Here is a 21,566-nt window from a genome sequence, read left to right on the forward strand (position 1 = left end):
AATAAAAATTGCTAATATGTTGTCTCATGTAGAAAATCCAGAAACGTCGGCGTCATCATCTATTTCTGAAACTCATAATTTTGAGCAACACGGTCTTACTTTAACCGTTAATAGTAATCATAATTCCAATGTAACTATTAATATTTATAATTCCAAATAGTTTTCTTTTTGTTATTGTTGTTGTTGTTTCTTAATTAAATAAATGTTGAGTGGATTCTATTCTTTCTAAACCATCTTTTAATCAAAAATGACATTGACATTTGCAGGTAGAAAAGTGACAGATACTAGCCGGGAAAGTACTTTCCCGGCTAGCTGGGAAAGTAAAGTAAGTAATAAGTCGCTTCCTGATTACTTCAAAGGTTAGAAATCCATAAATTACTAACCGATTGTGAGTAAAATGTATTTTAAATTAAATAAATTGCTTACATTCTTCTTTTTGTGTAAATTAATTTAATAAAATATTTTTTTTTGTACACCCTGTACAATTATTTATGTTAATGTTTATATTACGGAATAGAGAATTAAATAACCTTTCAAATGAGCTATCACACAACCCCAATCATTGATTACGTCATCATGCCCAGATGAATGACGTCACTAGTATGATATATACGCCAAAATGTCATAATTTCAAAATGAAAATCTACCTGTCTCAGAATTTCTCTTGAAATTCATCCATTCTCGAGATAATGAATTTATTCCAACTCAAACGTCCTCACTGTATATTAAACCGGTTTTACAGCTTTCTACGTCTTTCGGTTCCTAATCGGCACTCCTTTCTATTGTGGCAGTCTTCCTCTCTTAAGTTTCTTTCCGACATCGCTTTGGAGATGCCCTTTATCCATGTAGTCGCTGGTCTTCCTCGTTTTCGTTTTTCTGTGGGGGTCAATTCTAACACTTTTTTTGAGATTCTTCTTTCCTCGATTCGTCTTACGTGTCAGTACCATACTAGTAGCTGTTGTTTTTCGATGTCATCTATAATTGTTCTTTCTATTTCCATTTGTTGTCTAATGTCGTCGTTTCTTGTGTGTTCTAGTCTAGATCTTCCTGCTGACCTTCTCCATAAATCCATCTCAGTGGCTAGTAATTATTTATCTTTGTACTTTTTGATTAATTGCCAGACTTCAGGTCCATACGTTAACACTGGTTTTAATATTATGTTGAAAATTCGTTTTTATTTATATAAAAACATAATCGAACTTTCCAGTTTGACCCATTCGGTGCTACTATGTGGTTTTATCGGGGTCCGGACAAATAATCCCCGGACAAATAATCCCGGACAAAAAATGCCCACAAATTATCCCTGTACAAAAAATCCCCGGACAAAAAATCCCCGGACAAATAATCTCCGGACAAAAAATCCCCACAAAAAATCCCGGACAAATAATCCCCACAAATTTTTTTGGACAAAATATCCCCACAAAAAATCCCGGACAAAAAATCCCCAAGAAATATTTGCTGTCGAATAGTTCTCTAAAAGTTTTCCTGAATTTTACCAAATTAATAATTCCAATTCCATGCTGAAAACTTCAAAATTTACATGACAAAAGAGTGTGAGTTTTTTTCAAAAATCGTGGAAGATATGGGGAATGAGCTAAGGCCCCGTTCTCTTGACAGACGCTTGATAACGCGCGTTTTGATAATGCTCGATTAGATAACGCTCGATTACAACTAGATACATTTTACTTAAGATCGTTCACATTCTAACGCGCGTTTTAGGTCATTAAAACGCGCGTTGGCATGTGAACAGTCTAAAGTAAAATGTATGTAGTTGTAATCGCGCGTTATCAAAACTCGCGTTATCAAGCGTCTGTCAAGAGAACGGGCCTTAGTTCATTCCCCATATCTTCCACGATTTTTGAAAAAACTCACACTCCTTTGTCATGTAAAATTTGAAGTTTTCAGCATGGAATTGGAATTCGAAATTTGGTAAAATTTCGGGAAAATTTTTTGAGAACTATTCGGCAGCAAATATTTCTTGGGGATTTTTTGTCCGGGATTTTTTGTGGGGATATTTTGTCCAAAAAAATTTGTGGGATTATTTGTCCGGGATTTTTTGTGGGGATTTTTTGTCCGGGATTATTTGTCCAGGGATTATTTGTCCTAGCTTCGTTTTTATCATATTAATAGCTCTTGTAATAATGTGTCATACATAAGAAAAAAATAATTTTGCATAAATCAAATCATTTAAACACGATCAAGTACTTTTAATATCACCCAGATATAGAGAAAATACTAATAGGACACTCGGTAGCTTGAAATTGGATATCTTTGACACGAAGGAAATCCAATAAGGCGTAAACATGCCATTGATTAGGTAGATATCATAACTCTCTCTTTCGTAAAAGGGTCTCCAACCTCATGAATAATAATTATTACTAGTTAGTTATTATATATTATTACATTATGGACGCAAACGAGAGAACTAACCTGCTAGATAGGAACCGTATGGATGGATTATCCACGACATTTGCGATAATTTGTATTTTGGATGTGTTCGGGGTGTTTCCGGTTGTTACTTTACCGAAGGCAATTATGGATTGTGGTAAGTACAAATATGATGTTTAATAAAACTTGGGTGTATACAGGGTGTAACAAAAAGGCAGGTCATAAATTAAACCACATATTCTGGGACCAAAAATAGTTCGATTGAAGCTCTTAGTACAAATGTGCACATAAAAAAGGTTACAGCCCTTTGAAGTTACAAAACGAAAATCGAAAATCGTGGTACCATTAGTCAAACACAATGTCTTTAAAACTTTTTTGTGTCTAAGCACTTTTTCGATAAGCCAGTTTTTATCGAGATATTTTGAACATTTGTAAAATCCAACACATATTTTTAAATGGTAAAGTAAGATTTTAGAAGAATATTATTTTCATATTATTACCAGGTCTCTATAATCTCACTTTATCTTTTAAAAATATGTGTTGGATTTTACCAATGTTCAAAATATCTCGATAAAAACTGGCTTATCGAAAAAGTACTAAGAGGCAAAACAGTTTTAAAAACATTGTGTTTAACTATTGGTACTAGAAAAATAATGTAATTGAAACGTACAGAAATATTTGGGCGGTTTAAGGGAACAAAACCCCCATAAAATTTTTATGGGGTGCACAAATTTCACTTGTATTTTTGTTTAAAGATGTTCCTGCCATAAAGATGCCACATGTCTATTTTCAATAAAAAATTTCTCATAGTTTTCAATATATTGGAAAAAATCGATTTTCATTTTGTAACTTCAAAGGGTTGTAAGTTTTTTTATGTGCACGTTTGTACTACGGTAAGTTAGGTTCAATCGAACTGTTTTTGGTCCCAGAATATGTTAGTTAATTATTTATGACCTGCTTTTTTTACACCCTGTATAATCGCAATAATGCTTTATATTTTTCTGTTATTTCTTTCGTATTTTACAATAACTCTGAACATTATTTTGGAATACGACTATAAAAAAATGTGTAATAAACTGTATAAATGTTTCTTATTTTCTTCTGTAATCTTTTTAAACTAGTCTTCATTCTATTCTCTCTCTACTTCCTTCCCTCTTTATAGAGTATTGGGCGCTCTTGCGTTTCTTAGCCAAAAGCGAAAGATGGAGATCGGCTATATCAGCGCACCTTCTTCTGTTTTATTCCTTCGAAATGTTCTCTACAAGTCTGTTTCATTCCTTTCTATTTCTCGCTCTCTGTTTGACCCCTTTCATCTCCATGATAATTCTTTCATGATCTCTTGTTACAGTTGCCCCTCTTCTTCTTTCGTGTGGTTGGTATTCGACTGCCTGTCTGGTTATACATGTATTATTTTGGTCTTTCCTTAGTGACTGTTATTTTTTCTGTTTTGTCCCATAGTATTGCGTTTCTTATTTTTTCAGGACAGTATATTTTTATGATTTTTCTTAACGATTTATTAATTTATAAAGGTTTGTAATTTTTTAGTAGTTGTTTGTTTCTATCTCCAAGATTCTGCACCATACAAATAGTGTTGCCCAAATGCAAGACCAAGACGAGACTTAGAGAGTCTTGGTCTTGGTCTTGCGACAATACACCTGGTCTTGGTCTTGGTCTTGGTATTGCGCTCCAGGTCTTGGTCTTGGTCTTGGTCTTGCAGCAAGAGTCTTGCAAGTCTCGCAGTTGCCCATTAGCCTATTACATATCTTAGAAGAAGATAACAGAGTAGGTCAATTTTAAGCTTTAATATCACAGCCATAGTAAAAACCAACCAAATTAATAAACATCGAAACAACTGACACCGGGTGGGGTTTGAACCTACGATCTAAGCAATCCGTCTCTATGTTCCAACTAACCAAAGTTTATTAGGAATTTACGTATTTTTTCGAGTATTTGCCATTGACAATGTGTGATTTGAAAAGCATTCAAGTCGGTGACAGATGTGCACAATATGAAGGGTCAGAGGGGAAAAGGATGAATGTCAATTTTTGGTCATTTCGAGATTTTTGTGCAATCTGTTAGTTTAAGTAGGTACTATCAACCTGTGAATGGACAAAGGGAAATAAATATGATAATCGTCTTAAAATCACGTCACAAGATTGGACGCAAGGGGTAAAAACAATGAATATGTACATAACTTTGTTTCTCATTTTACCGAAAATGCTTGCAAATAGACATTCATCGTTCTTTTCCCTGGCCCTTCATATGTTATGCCAGTTCTCATTTTGGTACCGAATACCAAACCGAGAATTATACACTTCTCCAAGAAATTAGGGCACCTCCTTAAAAATGGGTCATTTTGATGTCTCGAATTTCCTAAACCTTTTGTCTGATTTAAGTGATTTTTTAATATTATATAGCCTTATTCGTTAACAATATCGCTGTAACAATATTGTTGCTAGAAGTTAAATTGTCGTTGTATAGGTACCGGATGAACAACATCTGAAGAACAACATATCCAAGTCAGAAGTAGTTAATGATGTTGACACAGAAATAAACCACTTAGGAAACATTGGGAAGGAAATATTAGACCAATACCTGCGACCGAAAAAGACAGAAAAGAAAAAGCCATGGATGACCGACGGTATATTACAGATGATGGACAGAAGAAGAGAATTCAAGCGGAAAGACTACGTTGCATATCAGTTTCTAGACAAAGAGATAAAAAAAGCTGTCAGAGAAGCTAAAAACAGAAATCTGGAAGAACAGTGTGAAGAAATCGAGATGTTGGAACGTAAACACGATTCCTTCAACCTCCACAAAAAGATCAAAGAAGCAGCAGGCATCTATAAATCAAAAAGGCCGGGACACTTAACAGACGCTCAAGGAAATCCAATAGTTGATATTGAAGAAACAAAAACAACATGGATGAACTATGTGACAACAACATTTGAAGACGATAGGAATGTCACCATCACACAAAATAAAAATGACGATACCGGACCACCTATTCTCGAAGCGGAAGTAGAAGCTGCTATAAACAACATTAAGGAGGGAAAAGCCGCAGGACCAGACGAGTTCTACTCAGAATTTTTAAAAATTATGGATAAAGACGAAGTAAAAAGACTTACCTTGATCTTCAACAAAATATACCAAAGTGGAAAAATACCCCAACAGTGGCTAAGATCAACTTTTATAACAATCCCTAAAAAACCCAATGCCAAAAAATGTGAAGATTATCGAATAATAAGCCTTATGAGCCATCTCCTGAAAACTTTTTTAAAAATTATACATAAAAGAATATATAAAAAGTGTGAAGAACACATGACAAACACACAATTCGGCTTTAGGGATGCATTGGGTACTCGAGAGGCACTTTTTGCAATACAAGTTCTCTTTCAAAGATGTAGAGACGTGAATTGTGATATATATGTGTGTTTTGTTGATTACCAGAAAGCGTTCGATAGAATAAAACATGACGAACTGATGAAAATATTAAATTCAATTGGTCTAGACAGCAGAGATCGCCGTATAATAAACAATATCTATTACGAACAAACTGCAGCTGTTAGAGTAGGGGATCAGTTAACAGACGACATAAAGATAAAAAGAGGTGTGCGACAGGGATGTATATTGTCCCCATTATTGTTCAATACATATTCAGAACACATTATGAACCTAGCGCTAACGGACATAGACGAGGGAATACTTATAAACGGAGAACGATTGAACAACATAAGATACGCTGATGATACTGTCATTTTTGCAGACAGTCTTGAAGGTCTGCAGACACTTGTCTCAAGGGTGGCAGAAGTAAGTAGCAGGTTTGGGCTTGATTTTAACATCAAAAAAACCAAATACATGGTTATAAGCAAAAATAGGATACCACCTGGTCAATTACTAGTTAACCAACAACCTATAACACAAATCACCAACTTTTGTTATTTGGGTGCAAACTTAAATGAACAGTGGGACCAATCGACGGAAATTAAGATAAGGATCGAGAAAGCAAGATCAGCCTTCGTCAAAATGAAAAAAATCTTTAACAGTCACGATATAAAATTGGAAATAAAAATTCGTTTACTAAAGTGCTACGTATTCTCCGTTCTTTTATATGGCGTGGAGTCATGGACCTTAACTGAAGCATCACTGAAGAGACTCGAAGCATTTGAGATGTGGTGCTATAGACGCATTTTGAGGATTTCCTGGATAGACAGAGTTACCAACGAAGAAGTTCTACATAGAATGGGTAAAGAGCGCGAACTAGTCGTAACCATAAAACGTCGCAAACTGGAATACCTGGGCCATGTAATGCGCAATGAACAACGATATGACCTACTTCGGACCATACTTCAAGGTAAAGTGCATGGGAAAAGAGGTCCAGGACGAAGAAGAATATCCTGGCTGCATAACCTGCGAAAATGGTTTAACTTAACCACTACCGGACTTTTCAGGGCAGCAGTCAACAAAGTCAGAATAGCCATGTTAGTGTCCAACATCCGTAACGGATAGGCACCATAAGAAGAAGAAGAAGAAGGTACCGGATACCTTTTCGGTACTAATGAGTGTACCAATCAAACTGTGTTTTTTTCTCAAAGTTGGCATAATCCTGTGGAATATTCTAGCATTTAAAAAATACATACTGAAATTAAAACCCAACTACAGTCTAAAAATTTTTTAACATTTTGTTTTTTCATTCGCTTATGTTGGAACTTATGTAAAGTTAGGTATTTTAACAACTAGCCATGTTTTTCATCAATATAGGGTATTTTAAATAAGTATGGCAAATTTTAAGGGGTAATTATAAACAAAATTATATTATTATATTAGGTGCAAATTTCCCCTAATGCCTGTTTTTTACCTAATTTTCTTATATTTTATCGCCATGATCCAATCCGTTATGATTAGTAATAGTGTCGAGATAGTATGCACCCTTGTTTAACTCCATTTCTCCATTTATTATAGCTATATATTTTACCATTTCTCGCGAATGTTCCAGTCTGTCTTGACGTTGCTTCGACATTTGCTCTCTGTTTATACTATTGGAGGCCTTTTCGTAGTCTATAACCATTATACATAGTTATATTTCCTTGCCATTCGCTAACTTGTTCCAAGGTAATTCTTAGAGTACAAATGTGGTCGATAGTGAAGCGTTTAACACGAAAGCCTGCTTGGTTACTTCTTAGTTTTTGGTCTAGCTCTGGTCACAGTCTGTTTAATATAATGGTAGTGGAGCCCAAGCGGGGATTTTTGCAGTTACTCGAGCGCGTCAGATTAGCATATGGGAGAAACCTGGTACCCTGCAGATGTACCTCTACCATATATTGGCTCTTAACACAGGGGAGTTCGTTAAGGGGGCCCGAAAAAAAAATCTATCCTTAACAGAACTCGAAATTATCAGATTAAGATAAGGTAAGTTAAGTACATGCAAAAGAGTGTATATTTCAAAAATCTGACGATTTGAGCCGGACGTAAGGAAATGGGTGAGTCCCAAAGTTTCACAAGAAAAAAGCGAATATTTCGCGAAAAGAATGACAGATCGAAAAACTAAAAAATATGTGCTCAATATTTTTTAAAAATCTATCGAATTATAACAAACACGACTTCCCACGGAGAGGTTTGGGGGGTAAATTTAATATTTTAAATACGATTCCCGCGATATTTCGCGAAATGAACATCAGATCGAAAAACTGTAAAATACACTTATTCAATATTTTTGAAAAATCTATCGAATGGCGCCAAAAACGACCCCCCACGGACGTTAGGAAAATCTTAAATAGGAGCCCCCATTTTTTATTGCAGATTTGGATTTCTTACGTAAAAATAAGTAACTTTTATTCCAAACATTTTTTCGAATTATGGATAGATGGCGTTATAATCGGAAAAACGATTATTTGAAATGGAAAATTAAATTAAAAAATGGCAAGCGCCCACTATACTGGAAAACTTTACTTAACTTTTTTTGGTTTTAGGACCTACTATTCACAACCCAATAGGTCCCCATAACGCTCGAGTGACTGCACATTTAGCATACTTTGCTCCCCTACTATGTATAATCTTTGATATTATTTTGGATGTGACGCTCAGCTGTGTTATTACTCTCAAATTCTCGCCTCTACTTAGGTCGTTATTTTTTGGTATCTTAATGATTACATCCTCGTTCCATTCCTTTGGTAAGTCCTCGTCGGGCAAGATCTTGTTAAAGAGTTTGTGTAACATTTCTAATGATTCTTTTGCGTCGGTCTTTATTAAATCTATCGGTAAATTGTGACTTCCAGCAGCTTTTCCATTTTTTAGTTGTTTTAGTGTGTTTTTTATTCCCTCTTTCGTAATTTCATCTTTAACTCCTGCATTTTATTTTCTTTGTCTATATCTGGTGTTGTTCCGTGTTTGGAATATAGTTCTTCGAAGTAGTTTTTCCATCTCTGTATTATTTCATGTTCTGCTTTAATTAAGTTTTCTTGTTTATCTTTGATTTTTAGTTTTTTCTCTGTCAAATTTTGTATGATGGTGTATTGTGTTCTCAGGTCGTTTTCTTGCGCAGCTCTTTCTGGCATCTTCAGCATATTCAAGTTCTTTCCCGTATCTTGTTCTCTTTATTTCCCTGACTTCCATCATTAATTTTTGTGCTTCACTTGTTAAATCCTGTATCACATTTATCAGTTTATATAGCTTGCTGTTTTGGCTATGGCTTTTGATTGGGAATATTGTCCGACAATTTTTTAAGGCTACGCCAGTGGTCGGACGCACCAACGTTTAGAAACCTCTATATTTACGAAACGACCCCTCGCCAAAATTTTCCGAAATAGAAAATTTGTCCGACTCGACTTATATAACTGAATAAAAAGAGTCTAATGAGGGAGGTAATAAATTTTTTTTAAATGTGGGCCCAAGGTCTATAACACCTTTACAATATATTTCAGGCTACTATGGTTTTCTTGTAGTAATTACAGTTTGTACAACACAAGTTTATACTGCTGCTTTACTCGGAAGATGTTGGGTTATCGCCGAAGAAATTCACCCCTCAATCAAGACCAAAAACAGATATCCTTACGCCGCTTTGGCAGAAGTGACTTTTGGAAAAAAATTAGCCAGTACTGTTACGTTTCTACTAGACCTCACAGTTTTTGGAGCAGGCGTACCGAATCTTATTGTTGGTAAGAGTTTATAAAACATCATTATTATTATCTGGTATTTTATGTAAAATACAGGGTGGGGCATTAGTATGACAAAGTCCAATTAGTCGTTTGTCGTAATAGGTACGAAAGAAAGTTATTTAGATAACAGTTGGGGCACTGATAGGACCATAATTTAAAAATATTTTTAAATATACAAGGGCGTACGTATTGACAGGGTGACACAAACTTATGTTTTTTTAAATGGAACACCCTGTATATTTTTACATTTTTGGATTCTCCTCAATGTTTCCTTTCCTAAAATATATGGTTTTGTAATATTATACGAGGTAGTTTAAAAGATAATTACGTTTATTTGTTAATTTCGTAGCAATATTTACACTCTGTAGAATTGTAGTGATTTGACATCAAATTTTTATTTTATGTTCAAACGATTTTTAATATAGTCTACTATTGTTAAACATTAACAGTATAGCGAAATGTTAAATTTTAGTATACAGGGTTGGTCGAAACTCGGAATGAGTATTTTCTTAGTTTTCTTAAATGGAACACCGTGTATTTTAGTATTGTAATGAAATGATATTTTATGGTACTTTTTTATTTCTTAAGCATTTCCTATATCTTAATGCTTTAATTTGTAAGTTATTCGTGATTCTTTAAGCCAAACATTAATTGCAAGAAAAATTACGTGAAATTTTATTATGTGACCGTGAAAATATTCAATCAAAAATAATTTTTCGAATAAAAAATACATCATAATCTAGCCTGATCCTTAATTTATTAATATTGGATGAGATATCCAAATAAATTCGTAGTTAAGATTCGGTGCGCAAAATATTAATAAAAACATACAATATTCTACCTAGTCGGCTATGACACTAAATTTCCTTAAAAATTTGACATTATACTATTTTTATAGTTCCAGTTGCTTTGTTACCATTACTAATATGAATTTTTCTAATGAGGAACTGATAATATGTTTGTGCTAATGGTGTATAACAAAAATGTGCTATTAGAAATAAGAATTTTTCATCAGAATTTCCCTGATAGACGACAACTAAGAAGAGAAACGTTTAAAAATATACTAGAACGATTTTAACGGACTGGACACTTTGATTATGATAAATCTGATCGAACAAAAACTATTGTAAGTGAAGAAAACAGGAATTAAATGTAATCCTTAGTGTCACTGAGGATCTGCATATTAGTACAACCGTTCTTACCATCTAAGTATCTAGTCTGTTGAAACCGTTTTAGTATACTTTCACATAGTTTCTCTTTTTGGTTGTCGTCTATCAGGGAATTGCTGATGATAAATTTTTATTGCAAGTAGCTCAATTTTGTTATACTCTCTTAGCACAAAGCCATTTTAATCAGTTCCTCATTAGAAAAATTAATATTAGTGATGGTAACAAATCAACTGGAACTATATAGATAGTATAATGTCAAATGTTCAAGCAAATTTTGTGTCAGCCAACTAGGGAAAGTTTTGTATGTTTGATTAATTTTTTAAGCACCAACAACCTTAAATACGAATGTATTTGGATATCTCATCCAATATTAATAAATTAAGGATCAGGCTAGATTATTATGTATTTTTTTTCCAAAAATTATTTTTGATTGGATATATTCACGGCCACCTAATAAAATTTCACGTAATTTTTGTTGCAATTATTGTTTGGCTTAAATAATCACGAATAACTTACAAATTAAAGCACTTAGGTATAGGGAATGCTTAAGAAATAAAAAAGTACCATAAAATATCATTTCATTACAATACTAAAATACAGGGTGTTCTATTTAAGAAAACTAAGAAAATACTCATTCCGAGTTTCGACCCACCCTGTATACAACAATAGTAGACTATATTAAAAATCGTTTGAATATTAATAGAGAATTTAATGTCAAATCACTACAATTCTACAGGGTGTAGATATTGCTACGAAATTAACAAAAAAAAGTAATTAACTTTTAAACTACCTCGTATAACATTACAAAACCATATATTTTAAGAAAGGAAACATTGAGGGTAATCCAAAAATGTAAAAATATACAGGGTGTTCCATTTAAAAAAACATAAGTTTGTGTCACGCTGTCAATACGTACGCCCCTGTATATTTGAAAATATTTTTAAATTATGGTCCTATCAGTGCCCCAACTTTTATCTAAATAACTTTCTTTCGTATCTATTACGACAAACGAGTAATTGGACTTTGTCACACTAATGCCCCACCCTGTATGTAGCTTCACAGAATCTTCAACTCCTGGGACAAAGAATTAGTAATGGTAGCGTTGATATTTCTTATTGCTTCTGGATTATTATGGTAGGAATGATATTATGTCCAATTTTGTGGTTTGGAAGTCCTAAAGATATGAAGTAAGTATTATAATAATTGAGGGAATTAGATGCTAAGGGATATAAGTGATAAAATGGTTTAGTTGAGAAAAACGAAGTCAAAGCTAACTTTACATAGTAAATTCTACAACGAATTAATCACTTATGGATTTATTTTGAATTCATTGTATACTTTTTATTTATCTAACTGTAAAAGCGTTTAGTTAGTAAAGAGGCCGAAATCATTAGACCGAAAGCAGTAGACCGAACTCATTAGACCGAAAAGCACTTTACCGAAACCTCACTAAACCGAACAGTAGGAGACCGAAAAGAAGGAGACCGAAAAGCATTAGGTGCATAATACATGGTAGTCCGTTCTTTAACGGTAAAATATTACAAAACCTCTAAATTTTAAAGATCCGCTTGGATTGACATGAAATTTGGCATACACATAGCTAACGAGTCAAAGAAAAAAAGTGATATTGTGCCGATATGTGCTTTTGCCCTGGGGGTGGTTTTCACCCCCTCTTGGGGGTGAAAAAATATTTGTCCAAAGAAAGTCAGGAAATGGATAAACTGGCTAATTTTAAGTAACTTTTGTTCTATAGAGTTTTTTCACTAAGTCAATACTTTTCGAGTTATTTGGCAGTGAATATGTTCATTTTTTCAACAAAATAACCACGCTTTTAGACGGTTTCTCCCAAATAACTCAAATAGTAAGTATTTTGTCGAAAAAACGTTCTTAGCAAAAGTATAGCCTGTAAAAAATTAAAAAAAATGGTGTATATATCACGTCTCTACACCTAGTAGAAGCAGAGTTATAGCTAATGAAAAATAGGTTCATATTCGTCAAATTCCAAATGGAATACTTTAACGTGAAATAACCAAAAATTAAGCACATTTCGGGGAAAACTTATTTCAAATTATTTAAAGTTTTTAAAAGAAGCTTCATTTTTGTTTTATAAAAAAAATTTCTAGCATGAAAATTAAACAAGTTACGCTCAAAATAAAGTTAGTCCCTTTTTGGTTTTGGTAAAAAAATCGAGAAAATCACCCCCTAATTAGTATCTTAAATGAACTTAATCGTTACGACTTCACAAGTTTCTTGACTCGTGAATATATTGTTTATATGATCTGTAAGTTTCATCGCTTCAAAGTCCTTATTATCGAAAGGGCTATAGTTAAAAAGGGTTGCAGAGTCACTGATCACGAATGTATGCAAATTTTGAAACACCAAATCTTAATCAAATTTTGTCTAACAGAAAAACAAAAAAATACATGATATTCAGAAAAGAAAATCTGACTTTTTTTGTTTTTGAAATTTTTGGTATCTCTAACAATTTTTAAGTTATTTTGAAAAAAAGCATATTTTTCAAAATTTAAATTTAAAAAAATTTTACTTTGAAACCAAATTTCTTCGAAAATAAGCACTTTGAATCGATGAAACTTACAGATCATATAAACACAACATAAGTAAAATAATTTGTGGAGCGGTAATGATTAATTTAATTTAAGTTGCTAATTAGGGGGTGGTTTTCCCGATTTTTTTTTTGCAAAAACAGAAGGGACCAACTTTATTTTGAGCGTAACTTGCTTAAATTTAATGCTAGAAACTTTTGTAAAAACAGGAATAAAGCTTTTCTTAAACACTTTAAAAAAGTTGAAATAGGTTTTCCCCAAAAAGTGCTTAATTTTTTGGATATTTCACGTCGAAATATTCTATTTGAAATTTGGTGAATATGAATCTATTTTTCATTGGCTATAACTCTGGTTATACAAGATCCAGAGACCTAACGCGTACACAATTTTTTTTAGTTTTTTATAGGCTATATTTTTGCTAAGAACGTTTTTTTCGACAAAATACTTACTTTCTGAGTTATTTGCGAAAAACCGTCTAAAAATGTGGTTATTTTGTTGAAAAATGAACATGTTCACTTGCAAATAACTCGAAAAGTATTGACTTGGCGAAAAAGCTCTATAGAACAAAAGTTACTTAAAATTAGTCAGTATACCCATTTCCTGACTTAGTTTGGACATATATTTTTTCACCCCCACTAGGGGGTGAAAGTCACCCCCAGGGCAAAAGCACACATCGGCACAATATCACTTTTTTTCTTTGACATGTTGGCTATGCATATGCCAAATTTCATGTCAATCCAAGCGGTTCTTTAAAATTTAGAGCAAAAACCGTGGAAGAATGGACTATGGTGCTCAAACAGGATTGTAATCTGAGCAAGGGTAACATCAACCTCCCTTCGCCCTTTATCCAGGCTTAGGACTAGCAGCAAAAAGTACTGGCGAGTTTAGAGGTTTTTTTGCTTTGTTTTTTGTTTATTTTTTTTTTTGTTACTATTTGTTTTTGGTTTATTTTTTTATTAATTAGAAGCAAATAAAATTTACCTTTAATTTCTTCTTACTTGTCGCAGTAAAAGAGATAAGACAAATGTAATTACAACAAATGTTATTTGGATGGTTATTGGAGACAGTTAAAATGGTGTTAACGTCACTCTACCCTTAATTTATTTTTACCTTCACTAATTTTTTTAACGGATGAAAATTATTTTATATTAGACTGTACACAGTAACAATTTACACAGTCTATATAAAAAATAATACAAAAAAAAAAACACAATAAACAAAAAGACAGATATACATAATTTGCTGTAATCTTTTTTATTTCATGTACCATTTCAGTCTAATGCTGTTCGGTCTAGTGAGGTTTCGGTAAAGTGCTTTTCGGTCCAATGAGTTCGGTCTACTGCTTTCGGTCTAATGATTTCGGTCTAATTGTCGTGTACCCACTTAAATACCTTACGAATTTCTTAACCCTCTAGCAGGCCAATTTTACTTTGAATCGAAAAATTCAAAGCTTCATAGGTTTTGACTTAAAAGAGCTAATCAATTAGCGCTAACCAAATGCGTACAAGTACACCTAGTAGAACATGACCAAAGTCGTTGGTCAAAACATCTGAAAAATAGCTCAAAATTAGACCGCCTTTAGGCGGTCTTGCCTGCTAGAGGGTTAAGGTAAAATAAAAGAAAAATTACGTTGAACATTTTATTCTTAAAAAAAAACATATTTATTCAGTTCAGTGTTTTCTTCATATTCCAATGGAGTTGGAATTCCACTTCCAATTCTTAAGAGTTTCATTCATGTTGTGGTTTATTAAAGGTTTTGCAATTTCGACCTTCATCTTGAATTACTGTAAAAATCGTGGTGAATGGGAGGGATAAGGGGTAAAAGTTGCAACAAATGTTTGTATTTTGGGAGTTTTATTTTGATGATACCTTGGCGGAGAGGTGAAAGTTCGATGACCGATGGAATTTCTGCAGTTCGTCCCACCGTTTTAGTTTTTCTCAAATCAACAGCGCTAAAGGGAAAATTTTCTGACAGTGTATCCTTATAAAACAATGTGCAAGGTGTCTGCTTTTCAACATGAAACCATTGCATTCTTCGTACTCGTTTCACTTTATCGTTCATTATTTCGATAAAGCGATAAGTGTAGTTATATCTGTTTGCCGCAAACTCTTTTTAAATATTTCGTAAGTAGTCTAACTAGAACTTGCGATATGTCACCATCAGTAGTTGAATTTACCTGTATCTCTTTGTCACTAATTTTTTAGTACTATTTAGTATTATTTTATGCACTTAACTCATTTTACAATATTTTGTTACTTGTACCCCTTAGCATCGAATCCCTCAATTAAGATATAAAGTAAGTATTATAATAATTAAGTCGATTTAAAATGTTTTAGAAAAATTATGTATCCATGTTTATGAAGAGACATGTATATTTAAAATCTAAATAAATTAGTTTTCTCTGGCTACGTTCTATCCAGATCTCTCTTGTGCCCTTCTCCATTGTCTTATATTTATGGTTTTCAGGTCTTCTTCTGCATCATCCAAAAATCTCGTTCAGGTTCTTACATTTTTTTCGTCTGCCTATCGACTTCCATTGTAATATTTTCTTTGCTGTCTTTGCATCTTATTACTTCTGGAAATCTCCCAATCATGACAGTCTTTGTCTTTTCGCAAATCTTACAATATATTATCCTTCATTCAATTCATTAACCACGTCGTTTCTCCTGATTATCCATGTGCCGTCTACCTTTTGCACCGGGCTATATACTTTTCTCAGTATCTGTCTCTCGAATATCCTGAGATGGGCTTCAACTTTTTTTGTCATTACCCACGTTTCACAACCATAGGTTACTACGCGTCTAATCAATGTTCTGTAGATAGTCATTTTGGTTCTTTTGTCTAATAATTTAGATGACATCAATCTTTTATTAGCATAGTATGTACTATTATGTACTATTATGTACTATTATGTACTATTATGTACTACTGTTATGTACTATTAACGCTACTTACTAAATTCTTCTTATTGATTTCTGTGTCCAGATGTGTGAAGGCATCCACACGTTCAATGATGTAGGTGTCTACTGCGATATTATTTTCATTGTAAGGTGTTCTTTTGGCGGTCATGTACTGTGTTTTTGTTGCGTTTATTTTGAGCCCTCTTTTTGGTGCTTCAGGATAAATTTCCTTGAACACTTCCATTAGTCGTTCCTTGTCCCTACTAATGATAGCTACATCGTCTGCATAATATGCAGTAATTTGTACTGTTTTGGTATTTATATGGTCGGTTACGTTGGTTTTTCTGATGACTGCCTTAAGAACTAGGTTGAACAGCATGGTTGTACATGTACTCCTGTATCATATAGGTCTACAATTTAAAAAATGTGTACCAACCGAAGTCTTGTGCCAGCCCTCATACTGAAATATTAAATTTGATATTGTACTTTCCTTACTACCTGTCTTCCTAAATCAATAGTTTGTCAATGTAAAGCTTTATTGTCTCTTTTTACCATTAAACTAATGTTGCTTAATCTTAGTAGAAAAAACTTGGTATAAATTCAAGCATTAGAGTGGATTATGCATTGTAAAAGGAGTAGTTTGAACGGTTCCTGCGGCCCCTGCGACGTGAATGATAGTTTGTTGATATCTCATAGCTCTATTTATGGCTTTGAAATAGGTTTAACGTCTACTGATAAACCTCTTATCGACCGAAGCCTTATTAGAGAACAATAATTTATTAACAACTTAATATACAACTCATATTCTGTTAAATTATGATTTTATATATATTTCTTTTGTAGATGTTTATGCTCTTTGTCTGTTTGTGTAGTCACATCGGTCTTTTTGCTAATCTGCGGATGCATTTTGTTCAACACAAACGAATCAACTATACAACCTGCGCAAAGTGATATCACATTTCCGTGGAAAACCATGTTAAAAGCTTACGGAATTTTAGCATTTCAGTTTGACATTCATCCATCTATCCTGACTATACAAGTTGACATGAATGATAAATCGCAGCTATCAAAGGCGATCATCGGGGGATTTTCAAGTAAGAGTTTTCTTCTATATGTTGTATTATTTCTTTATTTTTTACATTATGTCTCTTCCTCTACCGAAAGAAAAATCTTAGGAAAGTGCTTGAGAAAGCAAAACATTTTATCCAGCAGTATTGGCATACCTACTCGCTAATCTTCCCACGAGAGCTAACTAGACTCTAAAAACTCCTTGCCACCGTCTTGGACACATACTCACCAGGCCCCAAAAACAAAGTTAACTTTCCTCCAGCCAATCTTCTTGATTTACGACGTCCTAGAAGAACCCTCCCACCCATAAGACATTGCAGATAACGTAAGCCAAAAACCCTGATCAAGAGCCGTTCCCATGTATGCTGGTCACATCAAAGATACCTTCTACTCGCGCTTGGCTGTATCACTGACTCACTACTCACCTTTTTTCACTTTAGTTTCTTAGCTTCTACACCACCTTCAGGCACCCTGCTCCACTGGCAGTTTGCTACTACATCTATCATATTACTCTTGCTCATCCTCACTCAAGGCTCCCGCAATAAAAGAGGGGAACTTACCTACCTTGAAAAGGAGAAAGCCTAAACGAGATTTCATGACATGTATTCATTCATTCCAAAATAAAGAAGAATTTACAGAATTAATCGCCAACCTCCACTGAGAAGATGAACCAAAAGACATTTAAAAATACTTCAGAACACACATCCATGTGATACTTCTTGATAAACGGATAGTCAGTAAAACAAGAGGTAGGAATCTTTTTGAATACTAAGAGCTAAAGCTCTTTCTGTAGCTGGCTTTCTTTGAGGCTATATGGTTGCTGAAATATTAGACGTTCGGGGTGGCATCGGCAGGAGGAGGCCATGCTAATTCTGACAGATATGGAAGCCCGGTACAGCCTGGGCACTAGAAACTCTGAGGACCAGATCCTTATGGACCTGGACAGTAAGATAGTTGTGATACAATGAACCCGCCTTAGGAGGTCTAAGTGTCTGAAGGGCTCAGAAGTGGGCCTGCCCCGATGTACCTTACCATTACATGCCTTACCATACCAAGAGCTAAAGCTAGGGGCATTCATCAGAGCAGTCATTTATAACAAAAGCTATACCATTTAATCAAAGGTTCAGCATGAAACTCTTATGTGCTGTGGTTATGTGCAAATAGCAATGACGATTCCAAAAAATTTCATGTAAAAATTATGCAATAAATTAAAAATATGAGGAGTTTTAAAGCCGAGTCTCTAAAACTTCTATCGTTAGAACCAAGTTCCAGCTGACAACACGAATTCGTGCCTTCTAAAATTTCCAAGACAAACGAATCATGAATATAGCAGACTAGGGGGAATATAAGATTGCATTTCACAACCCGTCAATTCATTTAGGTAAAATTTGATCGAATTTTGGTTCCTTGTTCTTAGAAATAAAACTAAAAGAAAATAAAAGACAGTTAATATGCCATTCCGTTTCCACCACCATCCTCTTACGTATGTTTCGCCCTTTTGGCATCTTCAGACCTGCGCTCTGCTCTGAATCGTAACGAAAACAATAAAACAAACCATATTATTAAGCAAAATAAATGATATTTATTATTACTAATAGTTTCACTTTACTTTCCTACAATATTTACTCGAAATTTATGATCAATTCATAATTTTTATTTTCAGTAACTTTAGGTATGTTTGGAATAACTACTCTTCTCGCCTATTTAAAATTAGGGATGCTAGACGAACCTAGTATCTTAGAAATACTGCCTTCAACAGTTTTCTTGCATATAACAGCAGCTTTGGTTGCTATACAGTTGTGTCTTACGTCAGCTGTAGGTAATAGCGCCCTTTATCAGCAAATGGAGGATTGCATGAGTATTTCTAGAGGTAGGCAAAAATTAATTAGTTTTAGAAATATATCTCCGATCTTTAAAAATTTTCTTGTTTATCACTTTTTATTTATAGCCACACAACTTGGTGCAAAAATATTGGACTATAACAAACCTTCCTATATATGTTTTGTAGATATGAGTAAGGTCTTTGACTGCATTAGATTAGAAGATGTATTGTAATTCATGATCATCATCAGTTTCACCACAGCTCATTACGAGCCAAGGCCTTCTTCAGAACAATATTCCATTCACCCCTGTCAACTGTTCTCCATTCGCTAACTTCAGATGATTTTAAATCGTCCTTTAATATTTTTCTTGATACCTAAGTCTCGGTATTCCTCTGGGTCGTTGCCCCATTTTGTTCTCGTCTGAGCACATGCCCTTTTCATCTAAGGCGTGCTACTTTAAAGAATTTTACATCAGATTTTCCTAAACTTCTCTACAAATCAAAGTTGCAACGCCTACGCCACAAACCTCCAATATCCGAAGTATTGTAGCTTTCGGGATTTAATAGTGGTCAGTACTTCTCCATTCGTCTTCATTTTTCAGAGGACTTCATTATTTCTGAGTAGTTTATACTCGGGGTTCTAAATATTCCCCATTACAGAAACGTCTCTTAAATGGTTCCAATTTTCTACACTTGTCTGCGTTCAAGGTCCACAAATTAATACCATCCCAGCATTCTTTCTTTGATACCAAGGGAGAGGTTGTGGCTCTTGAAGAAAACCCTTACCTGATTGAAGGTGAATCTAGCTTTTCCGATGCTCGTCTTATCTCCTGGCTGTTCTTTGTTTGCTAATGATCATAAGATTTGTCTTCTTTACGTTTATATTGAATTTACCTTGTTGACTGTAATACATGATTTTGTTCATAAGGTCTTCTATTTTGTCGCAAATACTATGATGTCATCTGCATATTTATGTTGTTTAACCGGTACACAGCTTGTAAATTCTTTTGTAGATTATCTTTAGGAATACTTTTAGGAGATGACTCGTGGGACGGCTTATCGTAAGGCATATTTCGCATTTCTGGGCTTCTGGTTTTTTTGGAGGTACAATAAATTCAAACATGAGCCATCCATTAGCTGTGCTATTGGAGAATAAACTTCCCACTGCAACTTTCTTTGTCCTTCACCATTTTCTTCATATCCTCTTCCAGTTCAAAAGTGTTGTCTCTTTGGTCTTCAAACACTTTTTCTAGATCTCTTTTCCACATTCTTATTTTATTATGTTTGTCCGAGATATATAATGTTTCCGTCAGAATCGGTTAGATTTCCTTTCTATCTCCTTCAGTTTTAGTCCACCTGTAAGATATTTCTTGTGTACAAACAACCAACATAGATAAAGTTAATTTTATATAATCCTCCGAATATTTTCTTTCTGTTTATTTTCACACGTTCAGTTAAAACTTAAACCAAACTGACATCTATTACCTACATTATACATTTTTAATTTTTTTAGATTTCAACCATAAACGTTGCATCTTACGAACAACATTGACTGTTTTGGCTATCGTAATAGCAGAATCAGTACCACGATTTGATCTGGTGATGTCAATAATTGGAGGAACCCTGACTGGACCCCTAGTATTCATGTTGCCACCACTAATATTCCTCAAAATGAAATCGATGAAAACATCCTACGCAGAGCAACTTGCCCTATCGTCTTTCACGAACATTGTGTATACAAAAAATATAGGATCTCCAGGAATCACAAAATATATTGAACGAAAATTTGATGAACACTTTTTTCCAGACTCAGATCTTGTTGGAAATTGTAGATGGTATTTTGAAAAATATGTTGAAAGTATTTTGTGTGTTTTGATAGTAGTTTTAAGCATTGTTCTGACTACTTTTACCACTTATTTTAATTTTACCAGTGCTATGTATTCATATACAAATGTCAGCATGCCCTGTATATATAACGTATCCCAAGCTTTAATATATTTGTGAAATTAAATAGAATTCAATATAATATATATTATAAATAAATTTGTTTCATTTGCCTATTACCAAAAATCTAGAGTCAACATCTCTAGCCAAACAGTGTCATGACATTGAAGAACTTGAAAACAAATACGACACGTTTAACATGTATAAAAAAGTGAAAGAAGCGGCTGGTATTTTCAATAAAGAACAAACTGCATTGCTACAAGATGAACATGGTAAAGTAATATTTGAAGTAGAGGACAAACTTAAAGAATGGGAAAATTACGTTATGAACCTATTCGAAGACGATAAGAGTAGTTCACCTCCCGATATTACTAACTGCGACGGACCACTAATAACACGCTTTGAGGTAATAAAAGCCATACAATCATCAAAAGATGGCAGAGCGATTGGTTCTGATGAAATTCCAACTGAAATATACAAGCTTATAAATGATAGCAATGTTTTAGAGGCTCTAACTTCGTTTTTTAATACAATTTATACCAGCGGACAACTTCCT

The 21,566-nt window shown here is 33.9% G+C and overlaps 1 protein-coding gene across 1 annotated transcript; it reads left to right on the plus strand.

Annotated features, from left to right (window-relative positions):
* Nucleotides 1-1,845: 1,845 nt before the first annotated feature.
* On the plus strand, nt 1,846-21,070 carry LOC114324357 (uncharacterized). Its single transcript, XM_028272161.2, has 6 exons — nt 1,846-2,545; nt 9,309-9,542; nt 11,766-11,898; nt 17,020-17,270; nt 18,908-19,114; nt 20,580-21,070. The coding sequence occupies exons 1-6, from the start codon at nt 2,407-2,409 to the stop codon at nt 21,068-21,070; spliced, it is 1,455 nt and encodes a 484-aa protein (XP_028127962.1). The 5' UTR covers nt 1,846-2,406.
* The last annotated feature ends 496 nt before the right edge of the window (nt 21,071-21,566 follow it).

The sequence above is a fragment of the Diabrotica virgifera genome, chromosome 1 (genome assembly GCF_917563875.1).
Source record: "Diabrotica virgifera virgifera chromosome 1, PGI_DIABVI_V3a".
Lineage (NCBI taxonomy): Eukaryota > Metazoa > Arthropoda > Insecta > Coleoptera > Chrysomelidae > Diabrotica > Diabrotica virgifera.